The 25,533-nt window shown below is 44.8% G+C and overlaps 2 protein-coding genes and 1 non-coding gene across 7 annotated transcripts in view; 2 read left to right on the forward strand and 1 right to left on the reverse strand.

The window, feature by feature from the left end:
* Positions 1–21,032, reverse strand: part of LOC123639583 (EEF1A lysine methyltransferase 3) — a 23,636-nt gene extending 2,604 nt beyond the window's left edge. Inside the window, exons 1-8 of one of the 5 annotated variants that reach the window (XM_045553477.1) lie at positions 20,703–21,032; positions 20,479–20,590; positions 11,741–11,883; positions 11,297–11,470; positions 8,902–9,030; positions 8,047–8,169; positions 3,220–3,307; positions 759–1,367 (exon numbers count right to left, since the gene is read on the reverse strand). In XM_045553477.1, the coding sequence (XP_045409433.1) occupies positions 961–1,367; positions 3,220–3,307; positions 8,047–8,169; positions 8,902–9,030; positions 11,297–11,470; positions 11,741–11,883; positions 20,479–20,590; positions 20,703–20,879 (1,353 nt within the window). In that variant the 5' untranslated portion in view covers positions 20,880–21,032 and the 3' untranslated portion in view covers positions 759–960. Of the gene's footprint in view, positions 1–758; positions 1,368–3,219; positions 3,308–8,046; positions 8,170–8,901; positions 9,031–11,296; positions 11,471–11,740; positions 14,014–20,478; positions 20,591–20,702 lie in introns of those variants that run through there. The other 4 variants (XM_045553479.1, XM_045553480.1, XM_045553481.1 and 1 more) reach the window with 4 other exon arrangements.
* Positions 9,850–9,956, forward strand: LOC123640861. The gene has a single exon (XR_006736102.1). It is a non-coding gene; the product is annotated as a U6 spliceosomal RNA (small nuclear RNA).
* A 23-nt stretch (positions 21,033–21,055) lies between the features above and the next one.
* METTL1 (methyltransferase 1, tRNA methylguanosine) lies at positions 21,056–25,022 on the forward strand. Its single transcript, XM_045553484.1, has 6 exons — positions 21,056–21,605; positions 22,295–22,458; positions 23,624–23,808; positions 23,900–24,013; positions 24,185–24,286; positions 24,450–25,022. The coding sequence occupies exons 1-6, from the start codon at positions 21,493–21,495 to the stop codon at positions 24,603–24,605; spliced, it is 834 nt and encodes a 277-aa protein (XP_045409440.1). The 5' UTR covers positions 21,056–21,492; the 3' UTR covers positions 24,606–25,022.
* The last annotated feature ends 511 nt before the right edge of the window (positions 25,023–25,533 follow it).

Raw genomic sequence — 25,533 nt, forward strand, 5'->3', positions numbered from 1 at the left:
AATTTTTTAAAACAATTTTTTGTAGAGAAAGGGTCTCACTATGTTGCCCAGGCTGGTCTCAAAAACTCCTGGGCTCAAGCAATCCTCCTGTCTCAGCCTCCCAAAGTGCTGGGATTACAGGCGTGAGCCACTGCATCTAGCCTGTTATGGTAATTTTATGTTATGTTGAGGAAATGTTTCAGTACTGGGGAAGTAAAGCAATGTTTAGTGAGCTCTCTGGATAACTGGTCCACTCTAATTCTAGTTTCTGATGCAAGAATGTCAAAACCTGCCTTACAGCTATCCAGGAAACCTCAGTACCCACCCACACTCCATTATCCACAAGAGAAATAGGGCCATGTGTCATTAATTCCTGTAAACGAGGCCAGAACCAGCATACCACTGCAGAAAGCCTTCAAAGCATGGTACAGACATGAACAAATGAACCCACAGTTTCCAGACAACTCTAAGTTTCAATCAATAATTCCAAAGAAATCCATGTGGCGGAAGTAATATAACTGGGGAAGTTCCAGGGTAGAAGCATAGTTCAAAGTGTCACACAGTGAAAGCAGAACAAAAGAGTTCTATCTCACAGAAGGAGTAAGATAGAATGTGTGAGTTAGAAATTTCAGGGACACCATAATAAATCCATGTTGAAGGGAGTAGCAGCATAACCGTTGATGCCTGTTCTCCAAGATACTGTCAGTCCCATCAATAAGGCCCACCTGTTGTTTTCTAAAACACATCACAAAAAAGGCACAAAAAAGCTAAACCCAGTATTAAGCAAACATGGAAAAATTCTATTCTTTTTATTATATAACTATTTTATTTAATACCTTTACCCATGAATTATGTAATTTCATTATAAATTCAAATGAAAAACAAATTCTGAGTTTGAAGAGGCTTAGGAAATAACTTCTTTTTGTAATGATGTCCAGAGCTAAAAATAAACATTCCTCCTGGGCCAAAAGTCTCTGGAACCTATTCAGCCTCTGCTGCCTCTTCACCTTCTCCACATTCAAACCGCACGAAGTCTATCACAGACACTCCCTGGGGCTGCACATACTGTCCCAATGTAATGGAGGGATCCAGCAAGTATGGCTGGGACAGCATCTTGGTCTCTGCCTCTCCCCCAGGCTCATCGTCCAGGGAGCCAACAGAGAGAGGAGCCATGCCCACCACATGCTGCCCGAGGCGGCGGCCAAGGTCTTCAAGGTTTGCTTTCTGCTCAGACGTCTCACAGACAACCAGGGCCCCATACTTGCCCAGCACCAGGTTGTGAAGGGAGGGACTGTGCATTGCTCCATGGACATAAGAGCCAACGTAGAACCCAGACGGCACCTTCACCCATGCAGCTCGTTTAAGAGTCATGTTTTCTCCCAGTTTCCCTATAAAAAAGCAAAAAACAAAAACGAACACACCACCAGAATATGGTGCCTGTGGTGATACCAGAATATGCACAGAAGAGACCAAGTTGGAAGAAATCCCTCTCCATTTACACTGGATATGCAGTAAGATGGAGAGATACCATTTTCAGATTTTGTTAGAGGAAAAGGGATGTATGGGGAGAGGGTGAAAGAAGTGGAGGGTACCTTTATGTAGTACCAACTACATGCCAGGCACTCTTGATATTTAAAAACATAGGCTGTGGTGTCACACAGACTCAGGTCTCAGTTCTGCCTCTTATGGCCATATGACCTTGGGCAAGTGACTTAATGACATAATCCCATTTACTAATTTATCAAGCCTTAGTTTCCTTATCTGTAAAATGGAGATGATACTGCCTACCTTTCAGGGTTATTGGGAGAAATAAATAATAAACGTAAAATCATTTACTACAGTATCTGGCACACAGTGAGCACTCAAATGCTGGTTATTATTATTACGTTACACTTAGGCTTAGAGTACTTAAGTAATCCACCCAATAATACATGGCAGAGCTGGAATTAAAACTCAGATCTGGCCCAAAGCAGTCAGGGGCTTTTCCCCACCAATTTACCAACCCTCCTGACTACCACCATAACTGACACAACTCCTGATCATCTGCTGTATCAGGAAAAAGTCCACAACTAAAAGCCCCAGAAAATTCAAAACCCCACGTCATCTGATAGTTTCAACTTCCTCTCATCAAAAATAAAAAGACAACATTTTCAGAGTTGTTTATGAGAACCAAAAAACAGATATTCTCCTTTCTCTTAGGATGCTATTCCCTTCTAACACAAGTCCAAATAAGCCAGAAGGTAGGAAAATGTAGGAGAATAAACAAAAGGATCTGCACAAATATGCCTGAAATTAGCCATAGTTATATTTAATACTCACAAAAAGGGAGAATTTGGAAACTAAAACATAGTTTAAAATAGGTCAAATCATCTGCCCAATAGTTAATTCCCAGAAACTGACAAGGCTGAAATAGCCGATTCTTCCAGAATTTCTTAATAAGCCCCATACATAGCTGTCTGCCTGGTTTCTCAACCATGACTCACTGAAACATCACAGACACTGCAAGATGACCTGATAAAAACAGAATTGATGCCTTGACTGGAAATTTCAGATGAGGAATAAATTCCCAGCAAGCTCCAACCCCATCCCTCCCTTTCTCGCTCCATCAAGGACACTTAGGAAGAAAGGAAAATCCCTACTAGTCCAACCACAATGATCCAGATATGGTTTCCATAGCCAGTGGGTTATAAAAGAATGTATCTTCACAAATTCAGGACCAGATTTTTTGAAAAGAGAGACCAAATTCCTAAAAAGGGTGCCCCTAAATTTCCCTGGATCACTTTATAAGGAAGATGAATAATCTTCAATGTACTGGTTTTCCTATACTATATACACAGATAGTCAACAGGAAGTCAAAGGGCCATCCATCTCTGCCTAAAGACATGCTTTGTTTTGTTGGCACAGTGATGAAAATAATTTTAATTAGTTGCAAACAGCTAAAAACCATGAGATTTCTGCATACAAATCTAAATTCTTTTAAGGAATTCATAAATTCTAATGACACTGGGACTCTATTTCCCCCGATATAGCAACTGGCTACAGCTTGGTAATGGCACTTTCTTCAGCAGAGTATGAGCTCTTCAGGATGCCTATTGCTGCCTAACATCTAACACACAAACCACTTCTCACATTCATATTATCTGACCCTCGTATGTATATGAGCATACAAGGAGGAGCGCCAAAGATAATAAGAGATCCAGTTCTTAATGTCCAGTTTCCAGAATATTTATAAATACTCACCAATTGCTACGGCCAACTGATCCTTGAGAGACCCTTCCCTGTCAGGTCCAGCTGGAAGTCCAGAAAGCTCAGAGGAATTCAAGAAGCCCTAAGTGTACAAAGAAAACAAACATGGATAAGTTCTACACTATCCAAATTATCAAGAGAATAGACAAAAATAGCCTAAGAAAATTATTTAAGACAACTGGGAGAAATAATATTTCCATTAAGTTAAGGATGTTAAAAATTCATAAGTTTCATTTTCATAAATATTTTATTCCATCACTGCACCCCCATCTCAATTCTATTCCACTCCTAATCTTCGGCCTAACTTCTTAGAATGTAATTCCTAGAAATCAGGAACAATATATTTTTTTTTTAAAGAGAAGGGGTCTCACTCTGTCGCCCAGACTAGCATGCAGTGGTGCAATTGTAGCTCACTGTAGCCTTAAACTTCTGAGCTCAAGGGATCATCCTGCATCAGCCTCCCAAGCTGGGACTACAGGTGTGAGCCACCATGCCTGACCAGGAACAATATTTTCATACAACCATAAAGCTAGGAGACTTGCAGATTATTGGTGGGAATGCAAAATGGTGCAAATCCAATAGAGAGGAACAATGTCTAACAAAACTACGCATACATTTTTCCTTTGACCCTGCAATCCTATTTCTAGGAATTTATCTTTTTTTTTTTTTTGAGACACAGTCTCACTCTGTTGCCCGGGCTAGAGTGAGTGCCGTGGCGTCAGCCTAGCTCACAGCAACCTCAAACTCCTGGGCCTTAAGCAATCCTACTGCCTCAGCCTCCCGAGTAGCTGGGACTAGACATGTGCCACCATGCCCGGCTAATTTTTTTGCATATATATTTTTAGTTGGCCAGATAATTTATTTCTATTTTTAGTAGAGACGGGGTCTCACTCTTGCTCAGGCTGGTCTCGAACTCCTGACCTCGAGCGATCCACCCGCCTCGGCCTCCCAGAGTGCTAGGATTTAGGAATTTATCTTGATGATACACTTTCAACAATACAAAAGCACATATGCATGAGATTTTCCATTGAACAATTATTGCTAATCATAAAATTTTGGAAACAGCCTAAATGCCCAAACATAGAAGATTGGTTGAATAAACCATGGCACATGCACACAATAGAATATTATGCAGCTGGAAAAAAGAAAAAGGAAGATTTCCATGAACTTCTATTGAGTATTTCCAGGATATATTATTAAGTGAAAAAAGCAAATTAAAGTATATATAGGGGCAGGCTGCAGTGGATAACACCTATAATCCCAACACTTTGGGAGGCCGAGGTGGGAGGACTGCTTGAGCCCAGGAGTTTGAGGTTACAGTGAGCTATAATCGCACCACTGCACTCCAACCTAGGCATCAGAGAAGGACCCTGTCTCTAAAAAAAAGAAAAAGAAAAAGTGTATATGCAGGAAAAAAGTGTATATGCATATTAGTGTATAAATACACTTATTTTTGCAAAAAGAAATGCCAAAAGGATAAACACAATCCAATGACATTGGTTATCTACAGGAGTGGCTACGAATGGCGTAGAAGAGAGTGAAGAGGGAGTAAGGCTTCTCTGAGTATACCTCTTTATTGTTTTTTAATAGTTTTAATTTTGGGACTTTGATAATGTTTCACATACTCAAAAATAAAATTAAATCAACAAGAATTTGGGGTGAAAATAAAAATTGACAGAAATATAAGACTCTAACTGTATGTCAAACGAATAACATAACCTCACAAAAGGAAAAAAAAAACTAATCCAGATAATTTTCAATACAGTCATTTGGCCACATAACTTCAAAGTAAAGACAAAAAGAACTACAAAGAAACCTTGAACTTTTTAGTAGTCTTTTTATTTGCGGTGATCAGATGAAGCAACTCTGAAACAATTTTTTATATATATTGTAACACTGAGTAAATAAGTAAATATAAGTAAACATATTGAAGTTGTTAGGAGCCAGTGTTCTCACTGAGAGAAGGAAGATACAAACATAGAATGGGATAAGGAAAGGAAGAATCCTATGGTGCTAAATTAGAACTGAAACACACACACACACACACACACACACACACACACACACACACACACACACACGCTCTGTCTGCTTAAAGAACAGAAAAACAATGACATCTCAGTAAAAATAAGCATACCTAGGCCAGGCGTGATGGCTCACGCCTGTAATCCTAGCACTCTGGGAGGCTGAAGCGGGTGGATCATTTGAGCTCAAGAGTTTGAGACCAGCCTGAGCAAGAGACTCCGTCTCTACTAAAAATAGAAAGAAATTAGCTGGACAACTAAAAATATATATAGAAAAAATTAGCAGGGCATGGTGGCACATGCCTGTAGTCTCAGATACTCGGGAGGCTGAGGCAGAAGGATCGCTTGAGCTCAGGAGTTTGAGGTTGCTGTGAGCTTGGCTGATGCCACGGCACTCTAGCCAGGGCAACAGAGTGAGATTTTGTCTCAAAAAAACAAAAAAAAAAAACCAAAAAAAACATACCTAATGCCCAGATCTTGGTGCCTAAAAACTATTTCCCCACTAAAAAGGACCATGACTCCTTGAAGAAGTGGACAATTCCATGGCTGAAGCAAGGAAAGTAATACTAACGTAAATAATATAAACTGAAAATATCTTGCTACAACAAAGAGAAAATACTCGGAAAATGATAAGAACATATCAAAAAGACACTAGCGTCAGCTTGCACAAAATCAGCTTGCCCTGGTCAAATCCGCCAATAATTTGAATATCAAAATGAATAATGAATTATATAATGAATTATAACCTACTGTATAAAATAAAAATCCATGAGTCAATGTTAGTACTAAATAAGTCACTAAATAAAGGGGGTAAAAGGTAAATTTCTTCCTAACAGTATAATGCCAACTATTTTTTTTTTTTTTGAGACAATTTCACTGTTGCCTAGGCTACAGTGCCATGGCGTCAGCCTAGCTCACAGCAACCTCAAACTCCTGGGCTCAAGGGATCCTCCTGCCTCGGCCTCCCCAGTAGCTGGGACTACAAGCATGGGCCACCATGCCTGGCTAATTTTTTCTATTTTTAGTTGTCTGGCTAATTTCTCTCTATTTTTAGTAGAGACAGGGTCTCGCTCTTGCTGAGGCTGGTCTTCAAGTCCTGACCTCAAGCGATCCTCCTACCTTGGCCTGCCAAAGTGCTAGGATTACAGGCCTGAGCCACCATGCCTGGCCCATAATGCCAACTAATATTAATAAAACTAATACATGTAAACAAAATTAAAAGAGAAAAACCATTATGCTAACTATCATAGTAATAACTGATCCTGACAAGAATCATCAATGGATGCTACAACCAGCATTAGGCAAAAGCTTTTCAGGAACGGGATGTTTACACAGTTTCAAAGAATCTCCCACACAGATTACTTGTAAATTACAAAGAAGAACCTGGCAACTTTACAGTGGAGAAATCTGACAAATACTACCTTAACATCAAAGTTAACAACATCAATAACAGGACTAACAGTCACTATGTGCCTCCTGATGTGATGTTCTGAGAAAAATTCTGCTTAATATTCCAACAAAAATCCATATTCTAATTATGAAGAAATATCAGCTATACCCAAATTGAAGGACATTCTACAAAAATGTCCTGTAATCTTCCAAAATGTCAATGTAATAAAACAGAAAGAAAGGCGGAGGGACAAAGAAAAGAGATTAAATAGACAGGACAACTAAATATAACATATGATACCAGGCTGGATCCCAGATCAGAAGAAAAATTGCTTATAGCAAAATATGAATACATATTATATTATATAAATAAAAATACTGTGTCAATGTCAAAATTCCTAAATGTGATCACTGTGCTATGGTTATATAAGAGAATGTCTTTATTTTAGGAGACACATGCCAAAGGAATAAAGGGTACACTGGAGTTTATTTCAGAATACTGGCAACTTTTTGGTAAGTTTGAATTTTTTTCAAAATAAGAGTTTAAAAAAATTAAACTAAAAGCCAAAAGTAAAAAAAAAAATAAAGCCAAAAGGGACCAAAGTTACAAAAAATGAAACAGAGGCCCAGGAAAGTTAGTGAATGGCTCAGGGTTATGAATAGAGTTACGGGCAAAATCAAAGCTAGACTTTCTAGTTCAAGTGACTCGTCTACTCAATACAATTCTAAAAAATAATCTTAACACTATTTTCCATATGACTATTCAATGCCAATAATAATTAACATTTACCAAGAGATCTCAGGAGGATAAGTGGGAGAAAAAAGGTAGTGATAAACTCAAACAAAATTGCTGAGTGGTTAATTTTTCCCTTGAAAATAAGGCTGAATCAAAGGCAGAGAGATATAATTCCTTCCTTGATCTTTCTATGGCAAGAATATATTTATTCGCCTAAATTGTGCCTTCTCCAATCTCTTTATTTAGAAAACTTTTCTTCTGGCCACTCCAGATTTCTGAACTCAAAGCCTCACATAGCTTCACTAATTTGGCTGACTCCACCCCACTCATTCATTCACTCAGTAGACAAAGATTTACTGAGCTCCAGCTAAGTGTTGAGTCCAATTCTGTTTCACCAGAGATACAGCAGTGAAAAGACAAATTCCCTGCCTCAGGCAGCTTACATTCTATTAGGGAAGATGGACAACATACAAGTAAAAATGCAATACATAAGCACTATAATAAAAATTTTAAATGAGGCAGAATAAAAGGATAGAGCAACAGGACGAAGGGTACCCCTGTCCAGAGAGATGTGAAGGAAGGAAATGAGACATGACAATGTCTTAAAAAGGAACAGCAAAGACTCTAAGAGGTGAACAAATTCAGCATGCTGGAGACAACCCCCAAACTCACTTTACTGTATGTGGAGACTTGATCCTTTAGGCTCTGACAATGCAGCATGGTTCCAAGGGCTACTTGCTGGACCAGCTGTTGAAATCTTAAGTTCTTGGAAACAAAATCTGTCTCACAGTTTACCTGTGGGAACAAATTGATGTTGCTATATAAGCTATTTATTGATAGTTTCCAAAAGTACCTTTAGGTTGGAGAGTAAACCAAGATATTGATAGAACAAGCTACAGATTCAACAGAAATAAATGATCCTAGAATTTTAAAGCTGCAGTTCGTCTCTGAGTTTGAGGCCAGAAACTGAATGAAGTGATTCCTGTCAGCGCAGGGAGTTAGCCATAGCCCACGCATTCAGAAGACGGTTTGACAATGTCCTGAAGGGCTCCCTGCAAGTTCACCACTTGCCTGTGGCTGCGCACCATCAGCACCGCACTCTCCAGCCTCCTCTGACTTCAAACTGCTTTTGCTATCACCTTGTTTGTTCCCCTTTCTCACTCTGATCCACATCTGATTCTTCACCAGTTATGGCCCTCAAACCTCCTCTAAAACAGCTATTTTCTCTCCATCAACTAATTAATTACTAGCTTTAAAATCTAACTGTTCCAGGGAACAATCAGTAACTAGGTATAAGGCAGCACTAAATTCACACTTAGGAGTAATATTCCAGACTGCCAGGCCATTTCTCATCAACACACCTGTGTGTTTCTATACTTCAATGAATCCACAGCTAATAAATGAGGTCATATGAGTTTAACTTCAACTCTCCTTTATGGTTGTCAGACTTCTTCTTTAAAGGGTCTACCACAAGCCTTATACCCCAAGCACAGCTGTTCTTGCTATGTGGAATTTCCAGCAACTCACCTCTACTAATACAGTCGTGTTTCCTTCCTGCAACAGCCCAATCAGGCCTTCTTTAGTCTTCCTCCCATGGAGCTTGGCAGCTTTGCTCCAGCCCTCCTTCTGGGCCTGCTTGTGGAGCCAGACCTCAGCCTATAAATTGAAAAGAAAAAGAGCAGATGACAAAGTCACAGAATTTAGGACTGAAAAGAGCTCTAAAATATGTTTTGGGTTCCCTGATTCTTTCTGCTTCCCCTAAATTCTCTAACAGAAACTAATCTATCATTTACTGACAGTCTATCACTAAATGCCAAATACCAGGCATTTTTGTAACTAGTGTTTTGGATAAGTTTAATCTTCACAACAACTCTATGGGGCAAAGAGTAGTATTTTCATTATATAGTCATGCCTGTCATGACGTTTTGGTCAACAATGGATTGCATATACGATGGTGGTCCCATGATTATAATGGAGCTGAAAAATTGCCTAGTGACATAGTAGCCCTCCTAATGAAGTAGTACAATGCATTAGTCACATTCATGGTGATGCTGGTGTAAATCAACCTACTGTGCTGCTAGTCATATAAAAGTATAGCACATGCAATTACATATAGTACATAATATTTGATAATAACAAATGACTGTTATTAGTTTATGTATTTACTATACTGTTATACTTCTTATCATTATTTTAGAGTATACTCTAACTTATTTTTTTTTAAAAAGTTAACTGTAAAACAGTCTCAGGAAGGTCCTTCAGGAGGTATTCCAGAAGAAGGCATTGTTATCATAGGAGCTGACAGCTCCGTGCATCTTACTGCTCCTGAATACTTTCCAGTGGTGCAAGACGTGGGGGTGGAAGACAGTGATACTGATGATCCTGACCCTGTGTAGACCCAGGCTAATGTGTGTATTTGTGTCTTAGTTTTTAACAGAAAAGTTTAAAAGGTAAAAAATAATAAGTAAAACTTGAGTGCTCACTTCGACAGCACACATACTAAAATTGGAACAATACAGAGAAGATTAATACGGCCCCTGTATAAGGATGACGTGCAAATTCGTGAAGTTTTCCATATAAAGAAATAAATTTTTAAAATAAACAAAAAAAACTTGAAAAAGGTTTATAGAATAAGGATATAAACAAAGACCTGTACAATGTATTTGTGGTTTGGGTGTTTTTTTTGTTTTTTTTGAGACAGGGTCTTGCTCTGTTGCCTGGGCCAGCAGAGTACAGTGGTGTGATCATAGCTCACTGCAACTTCAAACTGCTGGGCTCAAGTGATCCTCCTGGCTCAGCCTCCCGAGTAGCTAGGACTACAGGTGTGTGCCACCATGCTCAGCTAATTTTTTAAAAATTTTTTTTAGAGAGGGGGTCTTGCTACATTGCCCAGGCTGGTCTTGAACTCCCAGCCTCAAGTGATCATTGGCCTCCCAAAGTGCCAGGGTTATAGACATGAGCCACTGCACCTGGTCTGTTTGTGTTTTAAGCTAAGAGTTATCACAAAAGAGTCCAAAAAAAAAAAAAAAATCGAAAGATTTAAAAAGTTTATAAAATAAAAAAGTTACAGTAAGCTAGGGTTAATTTATCATTGAAAAAAGAAAAATTTTTACATAAATTTAGTGTAGCCTAAGTGTACAGTATTTATTTATAAAGCCTACAAAAATGTACAATAATGTCTTCACACTCACTACTCACTGACTTACCCAGAGCAGCTTCCAGTCCTGTAGGCTCCATTCATGGTAAATGCCCTATCCAGGTGTACCATTTATCTTTTATATTGTATTTTTACTGTACCTTTTCTATGTTTAGATACACAAAGACTTACCATTGTGTTATAATTGCCTACAGTATTTAGTACAGTAACATGTTACACTGATGTGTAGTCTAGGAGCAATACGCTATACTGTGCAGCCTAGGTGTGTAATAGGCTATACCACCTAGGTTTGTGTAAGTGCGCTCTGTGAGGTTCACAGAACGAAATTGCCTAATGACCCATTTCTCAGAACACACCCTATGGTTAAAGACGTATGGCTACACAGACAAGAACAAGACAACTCTAAAAGATTAATTAAGATGTCCGAGGTCACAGGGTTAGTGTGAGGGCACCACCATTTGAGTTCTGGTTGGTCTGACTCCAAAACTCACACAAACCCTTTCAGCTCCAGGCAGCAGGAAACACCATAGCAGTCTTGCATGGAATAATGTTTGTTAACCTTGGGATCCTGACTTAATTGCTTCCAAATAAAACAAAGGCAAAGGCTGAGGCTGTCACTTAAGTCAGAATTCCATGTAGGCCTCTGCCATTATGGGTCACTGGCAGCAGGTCTGACTTCTATGCTCCTCAGCAGACAGCCGCAAAAGTCTGAGGTCGAGCCCGAGCATCCCGCCCTGCACTCCCCAACCCCCACCGTGCACGCACCTGTTTGAGATCCCCACCACAAGTCTCTAGAGCTTTCTTGCAATTTACAAAGGAGTAGCCTGTTTTCCGCCGCAACTTCATGAGAAGTTCCTTGTTGGAGGCCGAGGAGGACAGCCAGGAACCAGTGTGAAATGTGTGCCATAGCGGAGGCGACTGAAGCAGAAGGGACCCCGCCTGGAGGAGTTAAGAAAAAAAGGGATGAGAAGTAGGAAGCAGCGAAATGCGGGGCGCAGTGGGCACATCTGTAGGGAAGAGACCTTAGGGCTCGGGAAATATGGAAAAGGAAGCTCGGGGGTGGGGGGGGGGCTGGACTGCGAGGAGACAAAGCCGTCGGGGGAAGGGTGGGATGGGGTCGCACGGGGTCGGGGGAAGGGAAGGGTACGCTCCAGGCACACAGGAGAGCTGCAAGAAAGGCAGGTCGATAACGGGGCCAGGACACCTCACCGGGCAACTCCTGGTCCGCGAGACCAGGCAGAGGCTCAATGACCGCAGCAGCGACATCTTTCTGGTCGCAGTACACCTCCACCACCTGGCGCACCAGTGAGGCAACAGACCTACGGCGGGGCGGAAGGGCCAGAACTCTCCACCTGAACACGCCAAACGAGGATAGCGCCACCTGCTGGTCGGAGGGGCACAGTCGCTTCCTCTACTTGGTTTACAGAGACTATGTATTTCACACGGGAATTACCCCTCAGGTAAAATAACGGAATGCAAGAAATAAAGTTGTCAAAAAACAATACAAGACATGTAGGTAACACTTAATGTTTCTTTATTTTCAATGCGCTTTTATATTCATTATCCAGTTATGACTCATCACAAACTTGTGAGGTAGGTGGGTGGGTTCAGAAATTTGCCCAATATCAAATCGGACAGGAAAGTCCTTTCAACAAACCGAATAAATATTTTTTGACGGAGCAAAATATTTGTTGAACACCTACTGTGTGCCAGGAACTGTGGGGATTAGAGATGAGTAAACCACAGCCCTACTCTCCAAAGTAATCTAATGGTGAGAAAATGAGGGTTATGTCCATGCAAGACAAAGTAAGGTCCCCTAAGATGAAAAAACAGTGAAAAAGTCTCAGGGAGAAAGAAATCACATCCAAGCAAGAGGCTCAGGAAAAGCTTTTTTCAGGAAAGAGGCAAAGAATAATGAAGATTTTGACAGGTAGCAGTAGCCCTTCCAAGCAGGGAATCATCATAAAGAATGGAGGAAGAAGTCAGGAAATTTTAGTGTGGGTTTAGAGAACAGAGAATAGACTTTTTATAATTTGGCCAAGGTCCAATTCATGTAGGAAAGGAGTAGGAAATGAAGTAGAAAGACAATTTGGGAATCACATGGAATAGACTAAGTACCAATCAGAGAAGCTTGTTTTTCTTCCATAGGTGGTAAAAGCTATTCAGAGCTGATTTCAGAAGTTCAGAAGAGTTTGCAGAATAGCTTGAAGGAGAGAGAATGGCCACAGAGAGTCCAGAGGAAGTGACTATGTGGCTATGCAGTAAGTAAAGACAGCCCCAACCAGAGGTGCCACATTGGGAAGAGAAAAAAGGTGAGGACAAAGCACATTAGGATGGAAGGACTGACAAAGCTTGGAAGTCTAAAGAAAAATCAAAAGTGAAAAGAACCTAGTACTCAGGCCAATGTTCTTCTGCACAAAATGATGTTCTGTAATCAGGGCTCCAATTCCAAGAAGGATGAAGAAGCTACAGTCCAAAGGACAGATCTGCAGCTTATCCCCAGTTGCTGGGGTGGGAGGACTTCATCCAGTTAGAACCATGGTCCCTGCAGACCAGACTTTAGCTCTGAAAGCAAGAAACAGGTGGTCTGAAGCTTCTTGCTCCTCAGCCCCTGGCAAAAACTGAGTTCTTTGGATGCAGAAGTGATTTTTAATGCTTATTTGTTGCCCTTTAGAAAAATTCCACAGAATTTGGTTTTTTAAAAAGTCCATTCTGTATAAACAGACAGCACCAGGACTACAAGTGATCAGTGACAGTCTCTCTCTGCAGCCACTGCTCTCACAACCCACTTACTTCCCTTGCCCCTAAAAATCCTGTATATTCTCCCATCCTCCTCCTGTGAGAACAGGAGCTGGGAACCTCCTTGGTGCTCTAACTCCAGTGCTGCCCAGGCTCTAGGATTCCTAATAAGCAGGCATCTCCCTGCACCAGCCCAAGAGTATCTGGGGGAACAAAGAGGGAAAAAGGAAAAAGAGAGGCCAGGGAAATCCATCCTTTCTGGTCTTTCTGTTTAGGGCTCTGTGGAATGGCTTTGGAGACAGGCACTTCCTTCATTAGGGCAAAAGGTTGAGAAGAACAGAAGGGGTGATGTCAAGCAGGTCTTGGTTCCCTGTGCCTGGCCCTATAAATGTTGACATTCTCATCCTCACATCGCTGGACCAGCTCCAGCTGGAAATGCTGGGGCAGGAAATGCTGAAAGAAGCTCTCTGTCCCATGTTCCTCTCTCATCGTGGAGGCCAGATAGATGGTGCCATGGGGCCCGCACAGATGTTGGAGGGTCCCCAGCAGCAGTGGAAAGGTGGGTTCCAGGTACACGATATCAGCCCCCAGCACCAGGTCATAGTCTCCAGGGAAGACATGCTGGTCAATCCCCCAGGACAAGGCCCGGACCTGGGCCTGGCCTCCAGCTGGCACATTGGCCTGGACGTTGCCCTGGATCTGTTCTAGGGCCAGAGGCAGGTCAGTGATGGTAACATCCCCCCCTGAGAGAGAGGAAGGAGGAGAAATGCAAGTCAGAGGGACCTTCTGTGTCTGGAAGGTCCAGGGACCTCAGGGCATAAAGGACAATGTCTTGATAGCCTGAAGCCCACACTGGTTTTTAGTTGTCCTAATTACCCTTTCACACACTGCCATTCTCATTACTCTACATTCTACAACATCAACATTCTCTCTGAGCTAATCTTCAATCTCTGCCCAACATACCACAATCAGATGTCAGCAGAAGCCTTGGCAGGCTTCAGCTGGAGATGGGCTATGCACCCACCCCCACTGACACGAGCCCTCCATAGGGGTCTGGAAAGCTTCCCAGAAGGCGTGACCTCAGCTGAGCTCTAAAGGACAAGTAGGAGTTAGTCAGGTGGAGCTTTCCAAGAAAAGAACAGTGAGTACAAAGGCCTGGCAGTGAAAAAGCATGGCATATTCAAGGAAGGCTGGATCTTACAGGTTCTGGAGTGGGGAGAAAAGTGTCAAGACATGAGATGAGAGGAAAGTGATTATGACATGCTAAGGAGACTCAGGTTTGATCCTGAGGGCAGTAAGTTTTAAGAGCAGAAGTAGGAGTGAAGATGATCAGATTAGCAACTCAGAAAGCTTCATTCATGCAATAAATATATATACTGAACACCTACTAAGTGCTGGGTATATAGTAGTGAGCAAGACAAAACCTCAGCCTTCCTTGCATTTTATTCTAGAGGCAGAGGCACATTAGGTACTGCAAAAGTAACCATTTAATAACCATCGTGATAACTATTATAGAAAGAGATGCAGGAAGTACTAAGAATTCATTCATTCATTAATATTTATTATGTGCCTATATGCCAGGTACTGAGAACACAGCAGTGAACCAAGCAGACAAGATTCCCCCTGACATGGAGCTTATAGTCCAGTGGTAAGAAACACAACAAACAGGCCGGGCGTGGTGGCTCACGCCTGTAATCCTAGCACTCTTGGGAGGCCGAGGCAGGAGGATCGTTTGAGCTCAGGAGTTCGAGACCAACCTGAGCAAAAGCGAGACCCCATCTCTACTAAAAATAGAAAGGAATTACATGGACAACTAAAAATATATATAGAAAAATTAGCCGGGCATGGTGGCACATGCCTCTAGTCTCACGTACTGGGGAGGCTGAGGCAGGAGAATCTCTTGAGCCCGGGAGTTTAAGGTTGCTGTGAGCTAGGCTGACACAACGGCATTCTAGCCTGGGCAACAGAGTGAGACTCTGTCTCAAAAAAAAGAAACACAACAAACTAAATAAAATAAAACAAAATACATTGTATATGAGATAGTAAAAACTGCTACATTGTATATGAAACAGTAAAAGCTGCTACATTGAAGTACCAAGCCAGGAAGGAGGATAAGAATTGCTTGAAGGATGGGGCAGGGAATATAATTTTAAATTGCATGGTTCAGAAAAGCTTCCCTGAGCTGATTGCATCTGGGCAAAGACCTGGAGAAAGCAATAGAGCAAATCACAGGGCTCTCTCAAGCTAAAGTCTACCACACAACAGACCAGCAAGTGCAAAGACTCTGAGGGAGGAGTGTGCTTGGCAGGTATGAAGAACAGCAGGAGGGCCCGTGGCTGGAGCAGAGTGAGTGAAGGGGATAACAGTAGGGATCAGAGCATAATCAAGGCCTTCTAAGACTGTGAGAAATCTGGCTTTTAGTCTGAGTGATATGGGAAGCTGCGGGAGAATTTTAAAGGGAAAAATGGCATACACTGACTTATGCTTTAAGAGGCGCACTTGGGCTGCTGTGGGAAAGACTGCAGAAGGGCAAGGTCAGATCCAAGGAGACCAGTTAGGAGGTGGCTGCAAGGACCCAGGTGAGAGATGAGATTTGAACCAGGGAAGTAGCAATGGCTAAGAAGTAGTCAGATCCTGAATATATTTTCGAGACAGAGTCCACAGTATTTGCCAACAGATTGGATATGAAATATCGGAAAGAGAGAGCAGCTCAGGATGGTTCCCAGCTAGAAGACCAAATTACCATTCACTTAGATAAGGAAGGCTGCAGAAGGGGCAGATTTGGGCAGGAAGATCACACATCCATTTCTGGACACATTAAGTTTGAGATGTCCATCAGACAACCACATGAAGATACTGAGTAGGCAGTAGGTTATGCAAATAACTCTGGAGATAGAAATGGGACAGTCATAGAGTCATGATTATAAAAACGACATTTAAAGCCATGAGGTGATAGGATTGCTTAGGAGTGTGTGTACAGAGAAAGGAGGGGGTCAAAAGACTGCCCCTGAGCCTGGAGGCACTCAAATTTTCAGTTGTGAAAATGAGAAGGAACCAACAAAAGAGAATGGAAAGGAGTGCCAGTGAGGTAAGCAGAAACCAGAAGTGTGGTGTCCTGGAAACCAAAGGAAGTATTCCAAGGAGGAGGTAGTATCAGTGTCAAATGCAAAGTCAACAAAGGTGGTCTGAGAACTGGCTCTTGGGTTTAACAAGATGGAGTCAAAACTGAAGCTCACAACCCAAATTAGAGAAACTGGAGTGAACGGGGCATGCTGGACTGAAAATCTGATTGGCATGGATTGAGTAAAAATAAAAAGAGAGGAACTAGAGACAGTCAGTATTAACTCTTGAGTTTTGTTTTAAAGTGAAGCAGAGAAATGGGGTGGTAGCTAGAAGGAGATGTAGGATCAAGGGTTTTTTCTGAGAAAGGATAGTACATTTATATGCATATTTATATTCCATATATATATGGAATGATCCAGAGAGAAGGAAAAACTGATAATGCAGGAGAGATGGGCATGGGGGTAGGGATTGCTGGAAAATGTCTTTGAATAGGTGGGAAGGCTTGAGGTCTTGTGACAAGTGAAGGGCTTGACCTTACCTAGCAGTGCTTTCGTCCACGGTAACAGGCGAGAAGGTGGTGCACACAGACACGGACACGGTTAGGTGAGCAGATGTTGTGATAGGAACACAACACGGTGGATGTTTTATGAGAAAACAGAAGCAATCAGAAGAGATAAGAAACACAGTCATCAGCTGAGGGTGAAGATAGTACTTGGAAGTTTAAAGAACAAGAAGGTAAGAAACAGATGTTTAGGAGAGTGGAAGAACAAGTGAACAAGGGAAGTATAATAGGCTAGCTGGGTAACAGTTAAGACCTACTTGAGGTCAGTGATAACAAATTTAAGATGACACCAGTTAGCACAGTTATGTATCCACTAGGAGGGGCAAAGGGCCTAAGCTAGCCTGGGGGTGGGACTGTCAAGAGGCTTTCCCTTCAAAGTGATGTTTCAGCTGAGCAATGAAGGATGCATATGGTAAAAGGGTTTGAGGTAGAAAGTACAGCCTGTGTGAAGACTCCAAGGAAGGGAACATCAAAGTAGGTTTGAGGGCTGGGCACAGTGGCTCACACCTGTAATCCTAGCATTGTGGGAAGCCGAAGCGGGAAGATCACTTGAGCCCAGAAGTTCAAGGCTGCAATGAGCTATGATCGCATCATTGCACACCAGCCTGGGCCACAAAGCCAGTCCCTATCTCTCTTAAAAAAAAAAAAAAAAAAAGGCAGGCGAGGTGGCTTACGCCTGTAATCCTAGCACTCTGGGAGGCCGAGGCAGGTGGATCACTCAAGATCGGGAGTTCAAGACCAGCCTGGGCAAGAGCGAGACCCCGTCTCTACTAAAAATATAAAGAAATTATCTGGCCAACTAAAATATATATTGAAAAAAATTAGCCGGGCATGGTGGTGCATGCCTGTAGTCCCAGCTACTCGGGAGGCTGAGGCAGTAGGATCTCTTAAGCCCAGGAGTTTGAGGTTGCTGTGAGCTAGGCTGACGCCACGGCACTCACTCTAGCCCGGGCAACAAAGCAAGACTCTGTCTCAAAAAAAAAAAAAAAAAAAGTAGGTTTGAGGAACTGACTGAAGGGCAATAGGCAGCCCAAGGAGGATAGGAGGGGAGGAGGCACAGAAAGGCTGGAGAGGGAAGCAGGACCTTGGAGGCCATGCAAAGGGTATGGGTTCTATCCTGAAAGCAATGAGAAGCCATGAAAAAGATTTGGGATGGGGGTGCATGAGTACAGTTCCATTTTGAAAAGATCACTCTGACTGCTGGGTAGAGAGGACAGAGGTCTAGGCAGGGACAAGAAGTCAAAGCAACAAGACTATTTTGACTAAGTAGCAGTCCAGGCATGTGGTGGTGGTGGCTTGGACTGGGGAGCTGTCAATGGAAAGGGAAAAATGTTAGAAGATTCAAGAGATTTTTAGGAGGTAAAATCAATAGGATTTGGGGATGAGAAACAAGGACATGTCAAAGGTGGTATCTAGGTTTCCCACTGGGTGGATGGTAGTTTGATTCACTGCAAAAGAGAAGCCTTGAGGAGAAACGGGTTTGGAGACGGGGGAGATCACAAGATCTAGTTTGGGCATGCCAAATGTCCCTCTGAAGAAGCTTGAAGGCTCTTGAGAAAATCCAAGCAAGAAATGGAAGTGGACTGAACTAGAGATGGTGGCAAGAGGAGAAGACAATTGGGGAAGTATTAAGAACGTATAACCCCTGAGACTGGTTGATTGCTGGGATATGAGGAGAGAAGGCAAGGGACAAGATGACACCCAGATTTCTGACCTGGCAGCCGAATAGGGGGTAAAGAAAGAGAAGCCAGTCTAGAAGCAAGTGAAGGTAGGTGTTCCCATCCATGTTATATGCCTTTTCTCCCCTTTTTAACATAACTGCCTTTCTCTCATCTGCCCATCCTTCATGCAAAAACTGCTGTTGATACTCCTTTCATTGTTTCTGAGCCTGCTTGAGTTCACACTGTTCACCTCCTTCTCACCTGACAGAGCCTCCCCTTGAGGGATTGCAGGGAGTCCATGTGGACATGGACAGAGCATGCCCAAAGGCTCTATGCATCCTCATCATCGTTCTTTTACTATAACATCTTCCCCTATCTCGTCCACTCGACCATAAGCTCCCTGGGCAGAGGAAATCTGTCTTATTCGTTGTTGAATCCCAATACTAGCATGATTCTTGGCACACAGGGGACCTGGAATACGTATTGGCTGAATGAATAGAATAATGAATGCCTGCCTCTGGGAAGACTTCCCTTAATGTGACCTAATTCTGTGCCTATGAACAAGGACATGTTAATTTGCATTCCTAGGGAGACGACTTCATAAGAGTTTTTAAATGAGTGCTTTCCGTGTGGAGTTTTATCTTCCCATTAGATTATAAGGTAAGGAAGTTTCATTTGTAGTTTTTGGTTCTTGACAAAACTGAAGCAAAATTTTCCTTACCGTTTCCTTTTTCAAGTCTGCAGTGTCTAATTCCTACCTCCACTTCCCACAAAACACAGCCTAACCCTCAGAAACTCATAAGCTTGTTTGTACTAGCAATAAAAACCTAAACCATCTAAAATATATTCATAATAAGGTTATAAAGCACTCATGGGGTTTATTTATTTATTTATTCATTATTTTTAGAGAAAAGGTCTCACTCTGTCCCCTGGGCTGGAGTACAGTGGTATGATTATAGCTCACTGAAACCTCCAGCTCCCAGGCTCAAGTGATCCTCCTGCCTCAGCGTCCAGAGTAGCCAAGAATACAGGCATATGCCACCATGCCTGGCTACATTTTTTATTTTTTGTAGACATGGAGTCTGTCTATGTTGCTCAGGCTGGTCTCAAACTCCTAGCCTCTTGTGATCCTCCCACCTTGGCCTCCCAGAGTGCTGGGATTACAGGCATGAGCCACGGCACCTGTCCACTCATAAGGTTTAATATTCGAAGGTCGGCCGGGCTCGGTGGCTCATGCCTGTAATCCTAGCACTGTGGGAGGCCAAGGTGGGAAGATTGCTTGAAGTTCAGGAGTTCAAGACCAGCCTGAGCAAGAGTGAGACACCGTATCCACTAAAAATAGAAAAAAACAATTAGCTGGGCAACTAAAAACAGAAAAAATTAGCCAGGCATGGTGGTGCATGCCTGTAGTCCCACCTACTGGGGAGGCTGAGGCAGGAGAATCGCTTGAGCCCAGGAGTTTGAGGTTACTGTGAGCTAGGCTGATGCCATGGTACTCTAGCTCAGGCAACACAGCGAGACTTTGTCTCAAAAAAAAAAAAAAAAAATACTAGCTGGTCTCTCTCCCTGCAGGGTATCCCCATATATGCATTTTGACAGAAGACCATGTCCAAAAGCAAAGGAGATTATACGTAATAGCATTCTCCATGAAATCACAAAAAAGCAAAAAGGTAGAAACAACTTCTACAAGGCCTGCCTAATTTTATTTCCTACCCTCAAATCAACCACCCTGGGTGCTCTGACAGCCAATCAGCGCTGTCTGGCACGAAGAAGCGGGCGTGGGGAGGGGTGAGGAGGGGAATTTGTTAAAAGGAAGGGACTGTACTAGGCCTAAAGTACTCCCCTCTCCCAAGAATTCACGAAGTGACAGTTTCTCCTCCTCCCTACCCGCCCCCCCCCCGCGGCAAAGCCAGCTCACGCACCCTGCAGCGCTGCCAAGATGCCCACGATGCCCGTCCCCGCGCCCAGTTCGATCACCTTCTTGCCTCGGAAATCCATATTTTGACTCTCGAAATAACTGCACAGGCTCAGAGCCTACGGGAGAAAAGAGAGAAAGAAGACTGTCGCTGTGAGGACTCCATCTGGAAGAGGCGGAGTCGGGGGCTGGACCTCCCAGGGACCCTCACCCGGGCTGCCCACTCCTCACCGCATCCCACACGCCCGCCGCCACCCCGAGGCGAGACCCAAAGTTCTGCGTGATGCTCAGCACATGCCCACAGAAGGAGAACTGGCTCTTTTCGGAGTAAGAGTCCGCGAAGAGCCCGACCTCCCGTGGAAACACCGATTCGGGCTCTGATTCGGGATCTGGGTCGGGGTCAGCCATCCGGCGGAGACAGCGCCGGAGCACCGCGGCCGGCTCTGGAATCGCTGGTCTGTGGCGGGCTGGAGGCTGGGGCCGCGGACCGTCTCGGCTTCCCAGTGGCAAGAGCCCCGCCTCCCCGAGTTTGCCCTCCCTCCTCCAGTTTTGCTTCCTGGAGGTGGAGTGAGGAGCTGTCCCTCCCGCCCGGGTCCCTAGCGCATTCCCGATCCGAGTCACGCTGAACCACACGGGTCAGCCCCAGCAGACTGGTGCGAGACCGGGAGAGAGGGGAGAGGGGGACGAGTGACTCTACTGCTGGAGGCAGGGTCCCCCAGGTCCCTCCTACCTATGGGGTGCACTGGTGCTGTAACCAGACGGTAGCCCAGACCAGGCAGATACAAGCTAAGGGGAAATGTTGGGTGCCTGGGTCTGGCCTCGCCGGCCGGGTTAGGGACTAGCGGCGGGGAGGCGCCTCCCTGCACCCGCCGGGCACGTCCTCCCAGCCCAGGCCGGACGAATTCGCTCTTGGGTCTTTAAGGGGCGGGGTCCGATCCCAGCGGCGAGACTGCGTCATTATCTTGCGCCTCCGGCCTGCGTCTCCACATGGGTTAGGTGTTGCAACCTGGGACCTCGGATCATGGCGGGAGCCGAGGGTTGGGACGCGGCCGGAGCCGAGGCCCCGCAGCCCCAGAAGCGCTACTACCGGCAACGTGCTCACTCCAACCCGATGGCGGACCACACGCTGCGCTAGTGAGTGCGCGGGACGCCGGGAGGGAAACGAGGACTTGATTGCCAAAGCAGCCTGAGCAGCACTTGTGCTGGGATGGTTGGGAGGATGAGGGGTAGACCGGGGAAGATCCGCTGGGGGACGTCAGCCTTGGGGGTGTGTCCGGGGGATTTGACAGAGAACGGAATTGGCTAGTTGGGAGGGGGCGTGGCGTTCTGGCCTAAGTCTGGGTAGCGGTGCCAAGTCTGGGAAGAGACAGAATTGTTACCGAGACTAGTAATAGCGGCAGAATGTCGTTTCCATCTTTCTGTTTGTTAGATTTAATAAAAAGACAAACATATACACAGTCCTGCCCCCACCTTACTCCATCCCACAGAGCGCATCCACAAAGCAGGATCCCAGTACCTTAGGCAGCCAGTCTCTGGGAGAAGGGGAACTTGTGCCCCAGAAAGGAGAGCTGTCTGTCCAGGGTCACATCAACCCCTAAAAGTGGAGACAGGCAGGTCAGCGATCATGGGCCTCATGATGGGCCTGTGATTCACCCTAGAAGTTAAGGGTGGTTTCCATTGTGCCTCCTAGAGGTCACACAGCCCACTGTTGAGAAACCCTCCTCCCATCTACCTCCCACCCTCACCCACCCACACACTCTCAGTACCACTTCTGCAATAGTATGGCCAACCTTCTCACATTTCTTATGCCTTCTTTCCAATAGCCCTGTGAAGCCAGAAGAGATGGACTGGTCTGAGCTATACCCAGAGTTCTTCGCTCCACTCACTCAAAATCAGAGCCACGATGACTCAAAGGATAAGAAAGAAAAGAAAGCTCAGGCCCAAGTGGAGTTTGCAGACATAGGCTGTGGCTATGGTGGCCTGTTAGGTAACACTCTGGCCCTTTCTCTGGGGTAGAGAAGAGGCCTACTTTCTGCTACCTCAGCAGCTTTTGTGGGGGCCATAGTTGGCCTTTCTACTTTTGACCAGACACTGGTGACATCAGCATGGAGAGCCTCCACCCTCTCTCTACTCTGGGTCTGTGGCCTTTGCCCTGGAGAATGGAGGGGGTTGCCTCAGGTGCCTCTCATAACCTAGGTTGTGCTGTCTGGCCTATGTGAGCCATTTCACCCGCCAGGTGCCGGGTCAGTGAGCCGGTCAGCACAAGCGTCAGAGATTGGCCACGGTGACTAGTGATCCTGAACTGTCTTTCTCAGGGATTCCTCCATCTCCCCTCCCCCAGCACCCTTCCTCACTAGAACTCATTCCTTTTGCTCCACTCTCATGTTTTTTGGGTTCTTCTTGTATTGTCTGTAGTGTCCCAGCTGTGCATGCCAAGGCACTTCCCTATCTTTAGATCTTCTCATACAGATAACAGCCTGATAGAGAGGAAGAGTATGATACTTAGAAGCAGAAAACCTTGGTTAGTTCTAGCTCCACCCCTTCTTAGTGCTATATGATCTTGAGCATTTCTGACCCTTGGTTCCTCGTCTTCACAGTTTAACACAGAGGGTTGTAAGGATGTGAAAACACTGTGGAAACTCTAAAGCAATTGCAAATATACATGTATTCTTAGCTCTACCATTCCAGTCCTAGTGAATGGGAAACAGTGAATTCTGTTTTGTTTGTAGGATTTAATAAAAAGGCAAACATATACACAGTCCTGCCCCCACCTTACTCCATCCCACAGAGCGCATCCACAAAGCAGGATCCCAGTACCTTAGGCAGCCAGTCTCTGGGAGAAGGGGAACTTGTGCCCCAGAAAGGAAAGCTGTCTGTCCAGGGTCACATCAACCCCTAAAAGTGGAGACAGGCAGGTCAGCAATCGTAGGCCTCATGATGTTCATGTGAATCACCTAGGGGTTAAGGGTGGAAACACAATTTTCAGATCTCCCTGGCCTTTTCAGCATAAAACTACCCATATAGGTATCTCTGTCCCCACTTGCCATTCCTGACTTTGGTAGTTGTGGATTGAGGCTTCCTTTGCTGTGTTGACTCCTGTGTACTTCCTGCAAGTATAAGGTTGATGATTCCGTTGCTATTTCTGTGTCCAGTGGAACTGTCACCGCTGTTTCCAGACACGCTGATTCTGGGTCTGGAGATCCGGGTGAAAGTCTCAGACTATGTACAAGACCGGATTCGAGCCCTACGCGCAGCTCCCGGAGGTGGCTTCCAGAACATCGCTTGTCTCCGGAGTAATGCCATGAAGCACCTTCCTAACTTCTTCCACAAGGGCCAGGTGGGGAGGGGCCCTAGTGGCTTAGCCTGATAAGTAGGCAGGGCCTAGAGGCCAGGCTCTCACAACCTTATGGTGCATGTCTGTCTCACAGCTGACAAAGATGTTCTTCCTCTTCCCTGACCCACATTTCAAGCGGACGAAGCACAAGTGGCGAATCATCAGTCCCACACTGCTGGCAGAATATGCCTACGTGCTGAGAGTTGGGGTGAGTCGGGAGTGGGAGGAAGGATGGAGTAAGTAGCCTACTCAGGGGCCCTTCACTAAGAATTCAGTGGGGGTGCATTTAGGGACTTGCACCACCACTTCCATCATCTTGCTACTCAATTGCATGCAGCACCTCCCCTCAATCCCCCATCTAGTGATTTTGCCTGTGCAGGGGCTGGTATATACCATAACTGATGTGCTGGAACTACACGACTGGATGTGCACCCATTTTGAAGGGCACCCCCTGTTTGAGCGTGTATCTCTGGAGGAACTGGTAAGTAGGGGGCCTAAGGGAAATTGCAAAGATGCAGGCCATTTCCAGAGTGGTTCTGTATTCTTTGAATGCAGCTCAGTGCCCGGAGGATGGGATGGGACTCTAGGGGGCCAGGGCAGTCTGAAAGGTGGGCAGGGACTTATTGGACCTTTCCTTTTCCCAGAGCGAGGACCCCATTGTGAGACATCTAGGCACCTCAACTGAGGAGGGAAAGAAAGTTCTACGCAATGGAGGAAAGAATTTCCCAGCCATCTTCCGAAGAATACAGGATCCCACCCTCCAGACAGTGACCTCCAGTCCCACCCTGCCTGGTCACTGACCACTTATCCTACCTTGGCTGGACCTCATCTTCCAGGGACTGGAAAGAAGATCAGGACCCCTCGACCTTCCCAGCTGATACTGCTGGGGCTGAGAGGCAGTGATCTCTCAAAGAAGCTGGGGGCTGCCTATGGAAGAAGGCTGGTGTTCACAACTACCCCTAGCTCCTCTTACCTTCTTTTCCCTTTGCTTCCAGCGGATATCAAAAGAAGCTGACTGGGAAGGGCAAAGGGTTTTGGACCAGAGGGGATCTTTGGAAGGGTGTGGGGTCTTGCCCTCCCTTCCTCTTATAGGATCTCTTCTCAGTCGGAGTGAGGAATGCAGTGCTCCACCTCCGTCTAAACTGCCCGCTAGGCTCAAACCATCTGTCTACTTGTGTTTACTTTGCAGTCCTGGGGATAAAGTGTATGCATGTGCACATGCCTGTTGTGCCATTTCTTAGGAAAGGCTGGTGTATCATGTGCCTTCTCCCATCCTCCCATCTGCTCCCTGCCTAAGGCTTGACCTAGGGAAGCCTTTATTGTTGCTGTCTCTGGAGAGTCCCCAGGAGGGGGTGGTGGTGGAGATCCTCTCCTTTTTCATGTTGACCTTCGATTCCAGAACTTCAGAGCTGACTGACTGGCACAGAGCCTGGTTGGGGGAAGTGGGGAGTGGGAGAGTGAGGAGCAGCGAGCTAAACTGGAGGATTCTGAAGCTAAAAGTGTCAAGGGGCTGCTAACCAGAAAGCCCCCCAGAAGAGGCTGAGTCAGCTTAAGATTCAGAATACACTGCTCCATTCAATGGCCCAGACAGAATCTCTGAACTTTTCTAATTTGCATCAAGTTCCTTTGTTCCTGCTCTTCAAGCCCCAAATTCCGATGGCTGGAAGGCGGGGGCTTGTTGGCCTCAGAGACCCCGCTCACCCCAAGAAACAAAGATGAAGGCACCTG

Source organism: Lemur catta, chromosome 6 (genome assembly GCF_020740605.2).
Source record: "Lemur catta isolate mLemCat1 chromosome 6, mLemCat1.pri, whole genome shotgun sequence".
Classification (NCBI taxonomy): Eukaryota; Metazoa; Chordata; class Mammalia; order Primates; family Lemuridae; genus Lemur; species Lemur catta.